The sequence below is a fragment of the Elephas maximus genome, chromosome 6 (genome assembly GCF_024166365.1).
Source record: "Elephas maximus indicus isolate mEleMax1 chromosome 6, mEleMax1 primary haplotype, whole genome shotgun sequence".
NCBI classification, from domain to species: Eukaryota; Metazoa; Chordata; class Mammalia; order Proboscidea; family Elephantidae; genus Elephas; species Elephas maximus.
Genome location: NC_064824.1, coordinates 132,307,322 through 132,324,428, shown reverse-complemented (window position 1 = coordinate 132,324,428; position 17,107 = coordinate 132,307,322). Strand labels below are relative to the sequence as shown.

Genomic DNA, 17,107 nt, shown 5'->3' with positions numbered 1-17,107 from the left:
CCACTATTAAAAAAAAAACCAAACCCGTTGGCCTTCGAGTCGTTTCTGACTCACAGCGGCCCTACAGGACAGAGTAGAGCTGCCTCTGTAGGGTTTCCAAGGAGCGGCTGGTAGATTGGAACTTGCCAGCCTTTTGGTTGGCAGATGAGCTCTTCAGCACTGCAGCATCAGGGCTCCTTTCTGTGGTCATTAGAGCACTTGGTAGATCACTTTGTTTTATGAGATTCTGACCTCTTTGAGGACAGGGACTGAACTCTGTTAGCCATATTTATAAGGTCTGTAGTGACTTGCATATATTTAATAATTGGCACACCCAACATATCTCCAATTCTTCGAGTTCCTGTTCTTCCTCTCTATCATGTATATCTTATAATGTAAAAATCTTTGTTATTATGCCCTTCAGTATCTCCAAGTGAATTAAGAAATATATAAAATGCCTGCCTACACACAGTTTAGAAACATTGATATAATGTGCTACCATTTTATAAAGATACAAATATACAAATAAAATAATTTCAGTAGGTAAATGCTTGGATATAGTGACACAGGATGACGTAAGGAAGTGTTCAGATGCTTGCATCTATGTATGGATCCGGTGAATGTGACAGTGTGACTGCTACAACAACAGACTTACTTTTCAGAATGATACACAATTGTTCATAAAGCTGCAAAAAGCAAATGTAATCTTTTGTTGACTAACATGGTAGTTGCATTCCTGAAAAACCAACTACGTTAAAACCAAACTTTGTTGTTTTTTTTTTTTGCGCCTGTGTCATTGCCAGGTTTTAAGTTTTTTCAAAAGGTTTTCATGTATTACTAAGGCTATTTGAAAAGTATGGATATGGGACAGTTGTTTATTGTGTCTCACTGTCCTTTATATTGTATGACATCTTCCATCTGTAGTCCACACCTGATAAATGCCAGTAGCACCCGTGTTCACCCAACATACAGGGTGCTCCCTAGGGGCAGCACCATTGCTGTTAAGAAGCACTGCTTTATAAGATACTTAATTCTTTATTCTGAGTTAGAGAACCATTTAGGCTAATATTTAGCTGTAACTAAACATAGGACTATTGACCGGACTAGCTTCAGTTCTGAGATTGAAATAGAAAAACAGTATATTTTATATGGAGCATTGGTGAGTTTTGTTTGTTTAAAATGGTTTGAAATTGACTTTCCATCTTTTTGAAAATCACTGTCTTATTTAAAGCATGCACCTTACAGTGTTAAAAACAAAACATTTAATTTTTGGAAGCCAAAGTTATAATACTTATATATAAAATATAAAAACCCACTGCCATTGAGTCAGTTCCGACTCATAGCAACCCTAGAGGGCGGGGTAGAACTGCCCCATAGGGTTTCCAAGGAGGGGCTGGTGGATTCGAACTGCTGACCTTTTGGCTAACAGTCGAAACCTTAACCTCTGTGTCGCCAGGGCTCCTATATAAAATATATGTGTCTGTGTACATATACACGTGAATAAATTTGGAGATGTATTTGAACCCTAATTCCATTTACATTTGGTAATATGTTCACACATTTGGGTGATGGATTTCTGTGTCTGGCATAGAAATTAATTAGCTACTTGTAACTAGCTGCTTCCCATGCAGTTTTTTATTATTTGGACTGGAGATGATTTTTAATTCTTTAGGCTACCAAGGGTTTTACTAAATAGCCAAACCCAAAACCAAACGTGTTGCCTTGATTCGATTCTGGCTGACAGCGACTGTATAGGACAGAGCAGAATTGCCCTACAGGGTTTCCAAGGAGCACCTGCCTGGTGGATTCGAACTGCCCAGCTCTTGGTTAGCAGCTGTAGCTCTTAACCACTACGCCACCAGGGTTTCCATTAAGGTAAATTAAAATATCTAGAAGGGTACAGTTCATATAGTGTGCCTAAAAGTCAACAAAGAGGAGTTTGAGGCTTGTGTTCAAGTTAACAATCTTGACAACAGATAACCCAGAGTTGATTATAGTCTGTTGTGCCACAGTGTGGGTTTCTTTAATGTGAATTAACCCATATGCATTTGGTAAATAGGGAAATAATAGCGTTTGTTCATAGACATTTTTCTCCACAATGTTAATATATGAAGTGAAATGGGGGCGAACCTTTCCTTTAAAGAGGAAAATTTGGTAATGAATGAAGACCTTAGGAAAACCTGAAGTTTATAGAAATCATTTAGTGCAAGAAATAGCTAGTTTGTGGCTTCCAGAACCACCAACTTTACACTTTGCTAAATGCTTTCAGGAAGCTGCAAAAACATTTACTCCTGTGTTTCTGAAGAAAGAAAATGATAGAAAAGCCTACTCTGGAATTGTATTTTTAATTTCGTTTGAGCTAACCTCAGAAGAAAATGTCTTTAAAAATTTAAACTTCAACGAAAGAAGTACAAAAATAAGACTCTAAAGGGTGGACTAACTTACTAATAGTGCAAACGTCCGTACCAATTTAGTGTTTTATTAAAATTGGTGATGTTTCTGTTAGGATGTTCATTACAAAGTAACGGGTTTGAGTGCTCTGTGCCTGGTCATACTTCACCATTAGCCCTGTTCTTAGTGGGTGATTTCGCAGAATTGCGAGGTTTTGCAGGAACACCCATACGATGTAGAAGCTCCTAACACTCGCCCTCAAACATGCACGCACAAATCGTTGGCCTTTAATTTACTAAATGGGCTCATGCTCTAGTACTACTTAAAATACTTTGTTAGGAATTTTACTTTGTTATTCTGAAACATTGATTTATACTGACATAAATTTTACTAAGTCTCGAAGAGATTATGCTTTATAATAAAAGTTAGTATTGAGCATCAAGGTCTGTTAAGTGAGGGCACTAGTCAAATGAGCTAAAAAGAGGCATCCCAGGCTCGTTCAGCTGTGAATACTGTGATGTTCTATTCGGCTGTTCTAGACTGGGCATCATTGTTTTATGGTGATTTACTTTGCAGTGTTCTGAACATTACAGATTTATAAATGGACATAATGAACTAGAGCTCTGCTTTGGGAGGCCCCTTACTGTCACTTCACGGTACCATCTGGTTGCCTTGTTCCTCTCATGCTAAACCAGGGATTGGAGGACGGACTATGGCTGATGGTCCAAATCCAGCCCCGCCTGTTTTCTTAGTGTGATTTGATTGGAGCACACCCATGTCCATTTGCTCACGTGATGTCTCTGGCTGCTGTTGTACTACAGCTGCAGAGGTGAGTAGTTGTGACACAGTATTGCCAGAAAGCTGAAAATGTTTATTGTTTGGCTTTTACAGAAGATGTTTGACAAACCCTTGCTCTAAACAAGTAGACACTCAGACTGTAATCATCAGTATTCTACAGTATTTTTAAGTATTCTTTTTTAACTTGCCCTCAGTGAGGATATGACACTTAAAATAATTTTAGGAAAGGAGGAATCAGATCGGTTTGGACATTGTTGGATTTAAGCCAGTTTTGCGACCCTCAGTTTTCTAAGATGATTGTGTGCTGTTAACTCTCTTACAGTTTACTTCTTAAATTCTTTAGTTCATTGAGCATGATGGTAAGGACATGAGAAATGCAGGAGCAGATTTAGCTGTGTATACCGTTGGATGTGTCTTAAGACCAGTAAACAGTTTTGTTTGGATTAAAGAAGAGGACTGCTACCTCTATAATGAGTCCAGTGTTAGGTCAATATTGGTCAATTTCGTATCACAAACAGAATGAAATTTTTTTTTGGACACTTAACTCGGGTTATAGTAAAGCGTATGTTTTTTTAGGATTGATAGTTGAATATTAAAGTGTTTTAAAGACTGGTTTTCATAAAGTTTTTAAGCTTTGAATGGATAAAGTTTCTTCTAATACGAATTTTAAAAATGACATGCGTTTTCCAGCAATGAATAATTTTTAATTTTCGAATGAAATAGAAAATATGATTCAATTAAAAAACCTATAGCAAACTTTAAGAAAACAAGAATGTAGATCTGAATGACATAATTTTTAAATATTGATCCAAACCAAACCCAGTGCCGTCGAGTCCATTCCGACTCATAGCGATGGAGTAGAACTGCCCCATGGAGTTTCCAAAGAGCACCTGGCAGATTCGAACTGCCGACCTTTTGCTTAGCAGCCGTAACACTTAACTACTATGCCACCAGGGTTTCCAGATATTGATCCAGAGATATTAAATTCTATACACTGAAAATTCTGTACACTAAAGAAAACTTTTTTTCCTTTCGTTATTACAGAAAGATTTGAAAAATTTAACCCATCTGTATTTCTGAAAAGTGCGTAGAACTCTCCGACCTGTTCTGTCACTAGAAAATATAACAACAACAAAAGCAATCGCCTAGACATTTAATTAGTAAGGAATTCCTGGGTTAAAGCAAAATCCCAGTATGCAATGGAAGGATATTTAGGAAAAACAAAATCAAGCCACAGTGTATAAAAGTCGTACACGGCTCAGCTCGGCTGCACTCAGAGAAAATGTATATCCTTAAACGTTTTTATTACTAAAGTGAAGACTAAGATACATGAAAGAGTAACCTAAAGTTTTTTAGTAGCAGCTGATCTAGTCTGATAAATCTCTTTAGAACATAAGCCTTTAGAACGTACTAATTTTTAATATTTCTGTCAGAAATTAGAACCTTAAAAATGATATTAGGGATCCAGGAAGTATTTTTTTTGAAAAAGCTTATTTTTATATCTTTTTTTCCAAGAATCCATTATTGAATTCAGGAGAAATGGAAGAAGTAAAAAATCCTGAAGAGAGAAACCTAGGTCATCTTTCTGTTGAGATAGTTGAACCTGTATCATATCTTAAGAACTTGATGACATCCTTCAGATTCAGTTAGCGTTATTTTTGTGAGGTTTTCCATGATGTATTTCCAGTTCTTTTGAGATGGTGTTTGTAATCAAAGCCTTACAAAAGGTTGTTAAGTGCAGTTAACAGCTTTGGCATTAATGAAATTGGCATCATGGTTATTCTGAGTTCTCATTAGAATACTCTTTTTTAGGTTATCTACTTGGAGGATGTATGTTGGTTATGAATTACAAAAGTTGCACTTATTAAATTAATATCACCTCTATAACAGCAGTTTTTCTGAATGTATAACTATGCATGCTTCCTTTTTATCGCATTTATAAATCTCACGTAACCGTTACAGGGTTTCAGAAAAGCTAACAACTGGATACACAGCTTCCTTGTGTTTCTCAAGCTTGCTGTTAGAACAATGCTGGCGTAAGGATTTGACTTATTATAAATATGACTCTGCCATCTCAATAATGGAATTTTCTGGATGTGTTCAGAATATTTTGTGGTGAATTCTTTTTTTAAGTATTTCTTTTTCTAGAACTTGGTTTTTGCTGTACTTGTTATTGATTGGTACTTTAAATTCTTAGCAACTGTCACTATTGATTTCATGTAGGTCTGTTTACTGTTTAGTACTTGTAATGATTTTCTGTGCAAAATCACTTTGAGGATTGGTTTATCTGCCTCTCCATTTACTGTGCTAACCTGAAAATGTACAAGGTGGAAATCAGATCACTGGGGGATCATAAATTGCCTTTTAAATAAATTTTTAAAGCTATGATAGTTATATTGTTTATTAAAGTTGGTATTTAATTCTAAAGTCTGGGTTTGCTTTTTGTAACAATTTAGCATGTTTGAATGCCTGAAGTAAAATTGCTGAAAAATTCGTTATTGTTTTAGCAACCATAGTACTGCTATGCAATTGTGGCAACTGGTAATAATGAGCTTAACTCTTGGGTATTGAGGGGGATTGGTGGTAAGAGGCTTTTTTTTTTTTTTTTGCCAGATTACTTGATAAAATATTTTACTTAGAAATATTTGGGAAAAGGTAGGGTCATTGGTGAAGAATCACGAGGCTTCATTTCTTTCTTCTTTGTGATGTAAAACTATTTCACATTCAGTGTTGTATTTGCATCTCATTTTCCTGATAGATTTCTGTTTTGATTTTCTGCTGACAGGTCACATTTAGGGCAGGCAAAGCATAAGGGATATAGCCCTCCTGAGAGTAGAAAATCTAATTCTAAGGCACCCAGAGTGCAGTCTAATACTACTTCTGAACTGTCAAGGGGACACCTTTCTAAAAGGTAAATCTTCACATTGCTTATACATTTTCAAGGCAGAATTACTTGCATTTGAATCATTGCATAATATTAAAACTGATCGGATTATCCCAAAATGTTAGGATACGTGTTTTTATTATCCTCTGAGAGTAACTTTTAGAATTAATAGTTCATCACCTCTGCAGTGATGGCGGTGCAGTAGGCCTTAGACGTGAATTTTTTCTTTGCCTACAGAGCTGCGAGGTTCCCGTTTTGCTTAGCAAACCATTAGAGGCGTCTAAAATGCCATTTTACCGTTTTCCTTAGTTTTTATTGTCAGAGACATAGTCCAGGTCAACCATATATGAAGATCTAATTGGCAGGGGTCTTTGGGGAAGGAAATGTAACTGAAGATTTGGTGGTGCTACAATGTAAAAGTTCCATTTTGAAAGTATGTATGTTAATATGCTTTAAGGCATCAATTTTGCAGTTTCAGCTGGTTCTGAACCACTAAGTGTTCTTTTTCTTCCAGTCTTAACCTCTTGCTTTGTGATTGTGGAAGTGTTCGTGTCAGCTGTCTTTGGGCTAAAGTATACCTTTATTTTCTAGTCAAATATTTTACCACCCAAAGTCACACCTTGCTATTTTTTCTGCAATTTTGAACCATTTGAAAACCTGTGTCTGTTTAGTACTGGGCTTTTCAGAAAAAATCTTGCCCTTTTTTTTCTCCTTTAAAAAGCATTTATTTCCTGAGACTTAAGAAGTTAATAAATCATATTACATGATGAGTTTCATGATGACAGGCTGATATTAACTCTTCTTTTATCTAACCTCTTAGAAGCTGCAGCTCATCACCTGCTGTCATAGTTCCACAGCCAGAGGACCCAGACAGAGCCAGTACTTCAGAAAGGCAGAAAACGGGGCAGGTGCCTAAGAAGGACAGTTCTCGAGGAGTGAAACGCAGTGCTAGTCCAGACTACAACAGGACCAATTCTCCTAGTTCTGCCAAAAAACCCAAAGCACTTCAGCATACTGAATCTCCCTCAGAAACGAATAAGGCACATAGTAAGTCAAAGAAGAGACATTTAGACCAGGAGCAACAACTGAAATCTGCACAGTCGCCATCCACAAGCAAGGCTCATCCCCGGAAGAGTGGGGCCACTGGTAGTTCACGGAGTCAAAAAAGAAAGAGGACAGAGAGTTCTTGTATAAAGAGTGGTTCTGTGTCTGAATCAACTGGTGCCGAAGAGAGATCTGCAAAACCTACCAAGCTGGCTTCAAAATCAGCCGCCTCAGCCAAAGCTGGGTGCAGCACCATCACTGATTCTTCTTCTGCTGCCTCTACTTCCTCATCGTCTTCTGCTGTAGCCTCAGCCTCCTCGACTGTACCACCAGGTGCCAGGGTGAAACAAGGAAAAGACCAGAACAAAGCCAGGCGTTCCCGTTCAGCATCCAGTCCCAGTCCCAGAAGAAGTAGCAGGGAAAAGGAACAGAGTAAAACTGGTGGCTCTTCAAAATTTGATTGGGCTGCTCGTTTCAGCCCTAAAGTTAGCCTTCCTAAAACAAAACTGTCTCTTCCAGGGTCTTCTAAGTCAGAGACATCAAAACCTGGACCTTCTGGATTACAGGCCAAATTAGCAAGTAAGTTTACAAACAGATCTTTTTTTTTTCTTTAGTATATTATTCTTGGTTTGTAAAAAAAAAAAAAAAAGTGATTATGCTTTGAAAGTAGATTTTTTTTCTGTCTAAGGCTCTTAAGTTTACTTGTATCTGTATGTAAAAGTACATAATAATTGTTATCACCTCTAGTTTTAGGGAGATAGATATGGGATGCTGACTGTTATTACTAAACCATTATATTTCAGTATCCGTACCATTCTTTATTCTTGTAGCATCTTAAAAAAAAAAAAAAAACCCATTGCCATCAAGTTGATTCCGACTCACAGCAACCCTATAGGACAGAGTAGAACTGTCCCATAGAATTTCCAAGGGGCACTTGATGGATTCGAACTGCTGACCTTTGGTTAGCAGCCATAGCACTTACCTACTATGCCACCAGGGTTTCCTTGCAGCATCTACTTTCAATTTTTTGCTGATACCAGGACGGGACAGTAAACTTGGATAGTCAGTATCAGATACACAATTATTCTAGCTATGAAACAGAGTTGCTCTTGACCACCGTGAGAGATGAGTTTTTTTTGGTATAATATACTGATAGATATTTAAGTTCTGGATTTATGTAAGCACTGAGCAAAGTTAGTGGAATACCTGTACCCAGATATAAATTAATCCTTTTCATGTGTAATATTTTATGGCCTTTAAAGAACTTAGTCTAAAGATGAATATCTCCTACGTTCCGCATACTGTGCTCTGGGTCCTGGGTGAATGGGAAAGAACGTTGCTCTGTGGAAGCTTACAGTGAAGTAGGAAGAACAGATGATTTAAACAGTTAATGAAGAAACAAGAGCTCAGTGGGAGAAACAGAGTGTTAAGTGCCTTCCCTTATGAGCCAGCCTTGGTGATCTTGAGGCATTTTTCTCCCTCCCCGTTTTCTAAAAGACTTCTTCAGGAAGCCAGAGGCCCATCTCATCAGAATTGATCTCTGTAATGCTAAAGCATCTCCCTCCCTTCTTCCTTCCTTCCATCTCAAATGGACACAGACAAAAATACAGCACTTATCCACAATTTTTAAAAGCACTGAGTTTTTGTAGCATTTAATTGGAAAGCTTGTTTTTGACCGTCTTTTCTCCTTTTGAATCCTCATCAAGGATTCAGCTTTCACATCCACATTTTGGTAAGTCTTACAGAAAGGAGGTTTCCAACGTCCTAGGATAATGCTAGCTTCTGGTTTTGTTAGCGCTGTGTGGTATAACCCCTTACAAAACCAAAAAAAAAAAACCCCAACTTACAGTCTGTAGTTATTTTATGTTGATTCAATATTAGCTAAACTTCGAGACTATTAATAGACCCTAAATAAAAATCTTAAGTTTGACCTGTACCATAGGGTTATTGTGAGGGTAACACCTTTTACTCTTAAAAAAAAAAACAAAAACAAAAAACCAAACCCACTGCCGTCGAGTCGTTTCTGACTCATGCGACCCTATAGGACATAGTAGAACTGCGCCGTAGAGTTTTCCAAGGAGTGCCTGGTGGATTCGAACTGCCGACCTTTTGGTTAGCAGCCATAGCACTTAACCAGTACACCACCAGGATTTCCCCTTTTTTACTCTTAGGATATAGAAATTGGTTTTAATTGGTATTTTAAATTTGTAGTACATCTATCCTAAATCTGTTGTCAATGTGAGCTTTTATAACTCGTCTTCTCCCTGCTGTTTCATGAAGTAGATTTGAGATTTCCTGCCAGTGCATGTGCCTCCATTGTAATAGCCGTGGGGTCTCCATATCCTGTGGAACAGGTCAGCTTTACAGGGAGTTCCATTGGGCTCACCCTCCTCTTTCTGCCTTCCAGTCTACCACACTTGAAGAGCGCTTCGCTTTTAACCCTTGTTTCTGGGAGAGCCCCAGGCCAGGTGACAGATTATACTTGAGTGTCCTGTGTTTGACTCTTCTCAGAGACCAGCTTTCTTTTCTTTTAGGGCCTGTTAACGTGGGTTTTAAAAGAAAGCTCAGCTGCACCAGTGGCTCATGAGTGGGGCTTCCTTGGTTGTAAGGGGAGCTGTCAACAAGGAAGCCCCGAGAGTTCTGATGCAGCCGCTGTGCCGTAGTGACTCCAGTCCAGATGTGCTAGTAAATGAGCTCTGCGCCCGGTCACAAACTGACCGCGTGTGTCACAAGTAGTTTCCTGTTGATTTCCCTCAATTTCACAAAATCTGTGTGTGTTCTTTTGTCACTAATGTTACTTTTCCGTTTCCACTGCCACTCTTCTAGTTCTAAGCTCTAATTATAGCCTGGGCTGTTGAAACAAGGAGCGGGAACCAGGTTTGTCTAACATCTAGCATGTGTCAGGTGTCTCACACGAGCAGTTGCATTTAATTTTGAAAATAATGATGCATTACGATAGTTACTAAGGAGATTTATTTCAAGGGGGTGAAATAAGTTGCCTGAGTAACATATGTCGTAAGTGGCAGAGTTAGGATTTGGAGATGGGTATGTGTGACATTGAGCCTTGTCCTTTCTTCCACTCTTGCCACTTAATTTTTTACCCTTGTGATAAGTTCTCTGTTTTACTCTTGTAATATACTCGAGTGTTTAGAGGTGCAAAGCCCCTAGATTAAATTTTATTTGATCTACCTTTACTGGTATAGATTCATTTTTAGGGATGAATAAATACCCTGAATCCAGGAATCCATATCATATCATTCGTTATACATTTACTTCCTCTCAAGTGAGTGAAAAACATTTCAGAACAAAATAATAGCAAATATTTAACATTCCTATAAGTGCCTGGCAACTGTTCTAAATTCATGAACCATCTCATTTACTCCTCAACATCCAGGTATTATTATTTCCATATCATGTGTAAGGAGTTAGGGTTAGCAGTCCAGTTACCTGTCCAAGGTCATGGAGCTAAGAAGGAGTAGAGCCAAGAGTCCAGCCCAGGGGATCTGATTGCCCAGATCAGTCTGGAGAATAGGATGCGTAAGCGAGCAGACTGGGTGAGCGAAATCTGCAGAGGCTCCTTGAGCTCGGAGGGGCACGGTGAGTGGTAGTCGTGATCCAGTGTGACACTGCAGGGAAGAGCTTCTGGGGGGAACAAGACTGCAGTAGCAATGGCAGTACTTGGTAATTAAGAGGTTAGAGGCAAGTGTGGAATCCTGTGGTAATCTCTGGGTTTCAAGTAACAATATTTTGGGGAGAGATCTCTTAAAATAGAGCAAAAAATCTTGGATTTGAATCCTGGTTCTGCCATTTATCAGCTGATGAGTCTAACCTTTTCCTTGTGAAATGGGCGTAATAACTATTTGCAGAAGAAATGACTGTGTGAGGAGACTTAGGGGAGTGATTAATACACAGGATGTGTAACAAGACTTAAGGGTGCACAACTGAAGTTAAACATTTTGAGGCAGAAAATAATCTGAAGGATATTCGGAGCAGCCTTTTCAGAATGGATCCTAGCTATCGATCAGTTGCCTAATACCAGTTCTCTTATTTGGAAAATGATTATATTTACGTAAAAAGCATAAACGAGAGAAAGTATGTGAAAATAACTGTAAAATTAAAGCGTCATGTAAGTATATAATGGCATTTTGAGAGTTGTAGTCTTGCATTTGAATGACTTTCATATTCATCAGGGATTTGTTTGATTTTTTTTTTTTTGTTTATTTTACATTGATCCGGAGGACAGAATGTGCTTTAGTGAGTAGAAATTGAGAAGTAGATTTCTGGTTAGCACAAATCCCAGGGGCGAAAATCTATAAATCGTCTCAAAACTTACTCCATTTTTTTATGGTGAGTTAGGGAACAGTCCAAATAGGGTAGTTCTCCCCTCCTCCCCATGTCCCATTTTCTTCCAACTTTTAAGAGTCAGTGACCCTGCTAATTAGAATGAGATACATTTTCTCAGGTAAAGGGTCATTTTAGGATATGATTGGACAATAGAACTTCATGATAAAGGAAGTTTTTTTGAAATTATATGAATAGCAGTCTACTAAGATGCTTTGTGATAGACTGTTTCCCGTGACCAGACACTCCTCAGGGAGATTCAGGATGTACATTAACATGTTGAAAGCTGTGGAAAGTCTTGCAGTAACCTTTACATAGCCCAGCATTGATCGGGTATCGTTACTTTGTGAGACAGCAGCGGTTCATAGAATACACATTGAAAAATGATAAAACCCATTTAATCAGGGCACTTAAGCAGAAAGACCTTTCGCAGTGTGCTGCTTCGGCAGCTGTTACTAGGCTGATGAACAAGTTCCTGGTTAGGAATTAGGGCTGGCATTAGGGTTAGTGAAACAGTTTCTTTAGCAATGGGCTTCATGAAACATTGCTGCTTGCCAGCTGCAACTGATCAAAATAGCTCTGGAATAGAGGTCACCCTCTATCAGTTGGTAGAGGTCTTGAGAGTACCCCAGAAAGGATAGTGTTAATTTATAATGTACATTAGGAAATTATTACAGCTAGATGTTCTTGCAGAAACCCTGGTGGCATAGTGGTTAAGTGTTACAGCTGCTAAACAAAGGGTCGGCAGTTTGAATCCACCAGCCGCTCCTTGGAAACTCTGTGGGGCGGTTCTACTCTGTCCTGTAGGGTCGCTATGAGTCGGAATCGACTCGACAGCACTGGGTTTGGTTTTAGATGTTCTTGCAAATTTATGTAGCATTAACTATAATACCAGTAGATTAGTATGATGACACAGGTGATTTTCAAAGTATTTTTATTTTTATGATTAGTTTGGCTTCAAAATATATTTTGCTAGTCTGTGTTCTTTTTAATGTAAGCTAATTTTAAAATAATTTGTTGAAAAGTATGCACTGTCTGGATAGTGGAAAGAGATGCCATAGAAATGTGAGAAACAGTTTGTGACCAAAATCTGGGTAATTATGGAATTTTACTTTTCGTTAGAGATATGAACAACAAAACATACACCAATTCAGCAATTTCTACATGTTCAATTCAGTGACATTGGTTACATTCTTCAAGTTGTGCCATGTTCCTGGATATCCTTTTCCAAATTATTTCACTATTGTTAACACAGACTCACTTTCCCATAAGCTTCTCATCTATCCTTTCAAGTTGCTGTTGTCAGTTTGACTACATATAGATAATTCTTTAAAAGAACACAGTGCTCAAGGCAGACATTCTTTTCTAATTAAGCTAGACTATTATTTGGTTTTAAGATGACTTCATGGTATACGGTTTTGGCTTCAGGTTTAAAGATTTCCTCGGGGCAGTAGTTTAAGAGGGGATTCATTCATCTTTAGTGGCTCCAGAAAGTCTGGATTCCATGAGCACTTTAAGTTCTGTTCCATATATTTTTCTCCTTTGATCAGAATTCTTTATAGTATCTTTGATCTAAACATACAGTAATGGTAACTGGGTAGCACCCAGTTCTTCTGGTGTCATGGCAGATGAGGCAGTTGTTGAAGGAGGCAGTTAGACATGCATTCCAGTTCCATCCCCAGTTCCTAACCCTTCTTCCTCTGCTGCTTCAGGAGAGTAGAGACCAATGATTGTACTTTGGATGGCCACTAGCAATTTTTTAAGACCCCAGGTACTATATACAGTGAACTAGGAGGTGGAACCAAAACAAACAAAAAACCAAACCCAGTGCCGTCGAGTCGATTCCGACTCATAGCGACCCTATAGGACAGAGTAGAACTGCCCCATAGAGTTTCCAAGGAGCACCTGGTGGATTCGAACTGTCAGCCCTTTGGTTAGCAGCCGTAGCACTTAACCACTATGCCACCAGGGTTTCCGGGAGGTAGAACAGAAGCACTAAAATCAATACTAGGCCAGTTGATTGGAATGTCCCACAAAACCATGACCCTAAACCAAGAAAACGGATCCCATGAGGCAGTATTGGCAGCTGCTTTTTTTTTTTTTGGTAGACATATCTGTCACAACATTTACTGATGGAACCTTTTTCAGGTGTGTAGCTCAGTGATTAGTAGGTTAGTGTGCAACCGTTTTAATTGTGGAGCTTATTTATAGGAAAATTTTAAAGGTAGTATATTTCCAGTTTGACGTGTCTATTTGTAGATGGAGTTTACTCTCTATTATCTGAAGTGGACATCCTGTGCACATTATTAACATAGTCAGCAGTGGCCCCCAGCTCACTTCATCTGGGTTGCGTACTCTTCTAGATACTTGCATGCAGCCTGTGGCCATGATTAGAACTTGACAAGAACCAGGGCAGCTGCCGAAGTCTGGGAAGGTAACTCTATTTCGATTAGGGCCCTTTCCATCAGTCTGAGACACGGTGCTTTGCATCTCTAACATGGAGGGAGGAATTATGGATGAGTCTTGTAGGAGAATTTTTCCCCTAGTTAGATCTTGTAGGATCATCCCTGTTGAGCTGGGAAAGTTGAGTATTAAAGTCTGTACAACTTGTCCCGAGATAAATGAAGATACTAAGAAGTACGCAGAAATAAGGGACAAATTTGGTAAATGCTCTAGCTCTGCAACAGCAGTAATAACAACCAAAAAAATGTGTGTGGTTACATAGGTAGACAGGTGTGCGTGTGTATGTGTAGGAAGGCACATGTGAGTATACAGGTATGCATGTGCAGGTATATCTGTAGGCCCATGTATATGCGTGTTAATGTTGCTACATATATATTCATATATATAATAAACCACATGGGGCACAGTTATGGAGACTTCCTAGATATAATGAAACACCCCACAGGATTGGTTTACTGGGTTTGAAGGCTTGGGACCATAGTCTCATAGGACAACTCAGTCCGCTGGTATAGCATAGCTCATAAAGATAATGTTCCTAGTTTGATGAATAGTGCCTGGGGTCTTAAGGCTTGGGAGCAGCCATCTAAGGTACAGCTGTTGGTCTCTGCTTGTCTGGAACAAAAGAGAAAGAGGGAACCCAAAGGCTAAGGAAACTAGTCCACAGGATTAATAGCTCACGTGAACCATAGTCTCTTCTTACTTGAGACCAGAAGAACTAGGTGGTGCCTGGCTATCACTACCAACCGTTCTGACCAGGGACACAATAGAAGGTCCCGGAGAGAAAGGGAGAAAAACATGGAACAGAGCTCAAATTCCTAAAAAAGGCCAGATTTACCGGACCCAGAGAGATTAGAGGAACTCCCGAGACTATTACCCTGAGGTACTGGTTTGAACTTGAAACTGAAGCCACTCCTGATAGTCACCTTTCATCCAAATAATAGATTGGCTTATAAAATGAACACCGTCACCTGTGAATACTGTGCTCCCTTAAGTAATCTAATCAGGTGTATGAGACCAAATGGTTAGCATTTACCCAAAAACAAAGATGAAAGGCTAAGGAGGGAACAATAATGAGAATGTTGACATATTGTGAAAAATGTAACCAATGTCATAGAACAAGTTGTATAAAAATTGTTAAAGGAGAACCTAATTTGCTTATAAACTTTCAGCTAAAACAGTAAAATAATAATAATAATAAAAAAAGGTGTGTATTAGCCTTGTAAATATTGGGCGGGGAGCTTAAAAGAAAAAGGCTTCAGTGTTAAAAGGTTTTTTTTTTTGTTGTTGTAATATTTTAAGGCAGATAATTTAACAACTTAAACCTTTAATAGTTTTGATATATAGCCACTTTGAAGCGTTACCAATAAAGAATCCTGATATTTCTGAGGATTTCGTAAAAAATAAAATAAAACCGCCAAATTAAAAAATAAGTAACTGGTAACAAATATGGTTGGCCACTTCATGAAGAAGCTGTGTTTTACATTGTGAATTTTAAATGATTGTATTATGTATTTTTGTATGCCAGCTCAGAATAAAGATTAGCCAACCTACATTTCATTAAATGCACATATAAATTAGTGAATATTGTTCTTTTATGTTAGTGGTTTCTACTCTGTAATAGTTTTGACACTTACGATTCTAAAGATTTTATTTGTTATAAAATCAAGAAAATAGTAGGATGTACAAGGAAGAAAATACAAATCATCTAAATTGCACACCAAAGACTGCCTCCTTTTTTGGGGGGGGGTATATCCTGTCACGTTTTTCCCACTTTTTCTTGTTTTGATATTTATCAACGTTTATATACCTGTACGTAGTTTAAAGGCAAAGAGTTATATAAGGTTTATGAAAAAAACAGCACTATTCCTGCCATTGCCCTTCCCCATAGCTGATTATTCTGCTGTATATTTCAGTGTCTCTAAATTATGCTTTAAGCCCTCTTACATTCCTCCTATGAAAGATGAAGATTGCACATTCTAACCCTGCCTGAACCCCTTGACCCCCCAGGTGTATACAAATGCTTCCCATTCGTGATGGGTACTCCGTGTTCCAGGTCATGACTGTTACATCAGTGCATTTACACGGAGCTGTATAGGACTGTGTCCTTTCTTACATGTCTTTGTTTTTCCTGAATTTAAGAGGTTTTTTTTTTTCCCCTCTCACTTGCTATGGACCCATGACTTATTCAACTCCACACCCTGTACTAATTGCCCAAATCTTTTCTCAAGATGACCACATGCATTAGGTAGTCCATCAGTGTCATCTTCCAGAATGATGGTTCCAGAAATGTTGATTGCACTTTATACCAAATTACCGTGCTTTTAGGCTTGGGAATCTTCTGTTCGGTCTCCCGTTTCCAGAGCCCATGCCTTCTTTTACTATCTTGTTTCGGTGGACCACGTCTTAAGAGATTAAAAATGTTTTTTTCCTTTATTCTGAGATTTTGGATGTCCGAAAAAGCGATTTTTTTATTATTTAAAAAATTTTTATTGTGGAATATATGTAACAAAACATTTCAGTCCTTTTTTCGGCTGTTTAATTCCTGATACTTGTTTAACAGATTGATGGACTGTCACGTTCTGGTTGGGGAATCCTTTCCCTTCAGAATTGTGAAGGCATTGTTCCAAATCTTGTGGCTTCTAATCCTGGGACCACTCTGATTTCTGACCTGCTTTACACGTGATCGGTTTTCTGCAGCTTAGAGATCTTCTCTTTACCGCCGTTGTTCAGAGCTGTCACAGTATTGCCTGTTGCTGTGGGTTTGTTTTCATTCCTCGTTAGGGTGACCAACATTGTTGGTTTCCCTTGGCCTGAGAGGCGTCCTGAGGCTCAAGACGAAAATCATCATAAAAAACTAGTTGCTGTCGAGTCAGTTCTGACTCCTGATTTTCTGTGTGTCGGAACAGACCTGTGTGCCACAGGGTTTCAGTGGCTGACTTTCTGGAAGCAGATCACCAGGCCTTTCTCCTGAGGCACCTCCGGGTGGACTCAGACCCTCCTGGGAAAATCAGGACGGTCAGTTCCCCTGTTCCTTGTATCGATATAATGTTATTCTGGGTGATCATCTTCTTGCTTTTGTTTCCCTTTTTTGTAATAACTTTCTGGTAGATTTCTTTAACTTCCTCTTCCCACCTTTCTGTTGGTTTGGATTTTTTTCATGTTTGTTATCTTGCTTTTAATTTTCAAGAGGTTATTTTGTTGTCATTT

The 17,107-nt window shown here is 38.6% G+C and overlaps 1 protein-coding gene across 18 annotated transcripts in view; it reads left to right on the top strand.

Moving 5' to 3' along the window:
* Positions 1 to 17,107, top strand: part of TRIP12 (thyroid hormone receptor interactor 12) — a 138,151-nt gene that overhangs the window by 49,289 nt on the left and 71,755 nt on the right. For 11 of the 18 annotated variants that reach the window (XM_049888385.1, XM_049888383.1, XM_049888390.1 and 8 more), the window contains exons 3-4: positions 5,954 to 6,079; positions 6,873 to 7,675. In XM_049888385.1, coding sequence (XP_049744342.1) covers positions 5,954 to 6,079; positions 6,873 to 7,675 — 929 coding nt within the window. The remainder of the gene's footprint in view (positions 1 to 5,953; positions 6,080 to 6,872; positions 7,676 to 17,107) is intronic. The other 7 variants (XM_049888398.1, XM_049888397.1, XM_049888396.1 and 4 more) reach the window with 2 other exon arrangements.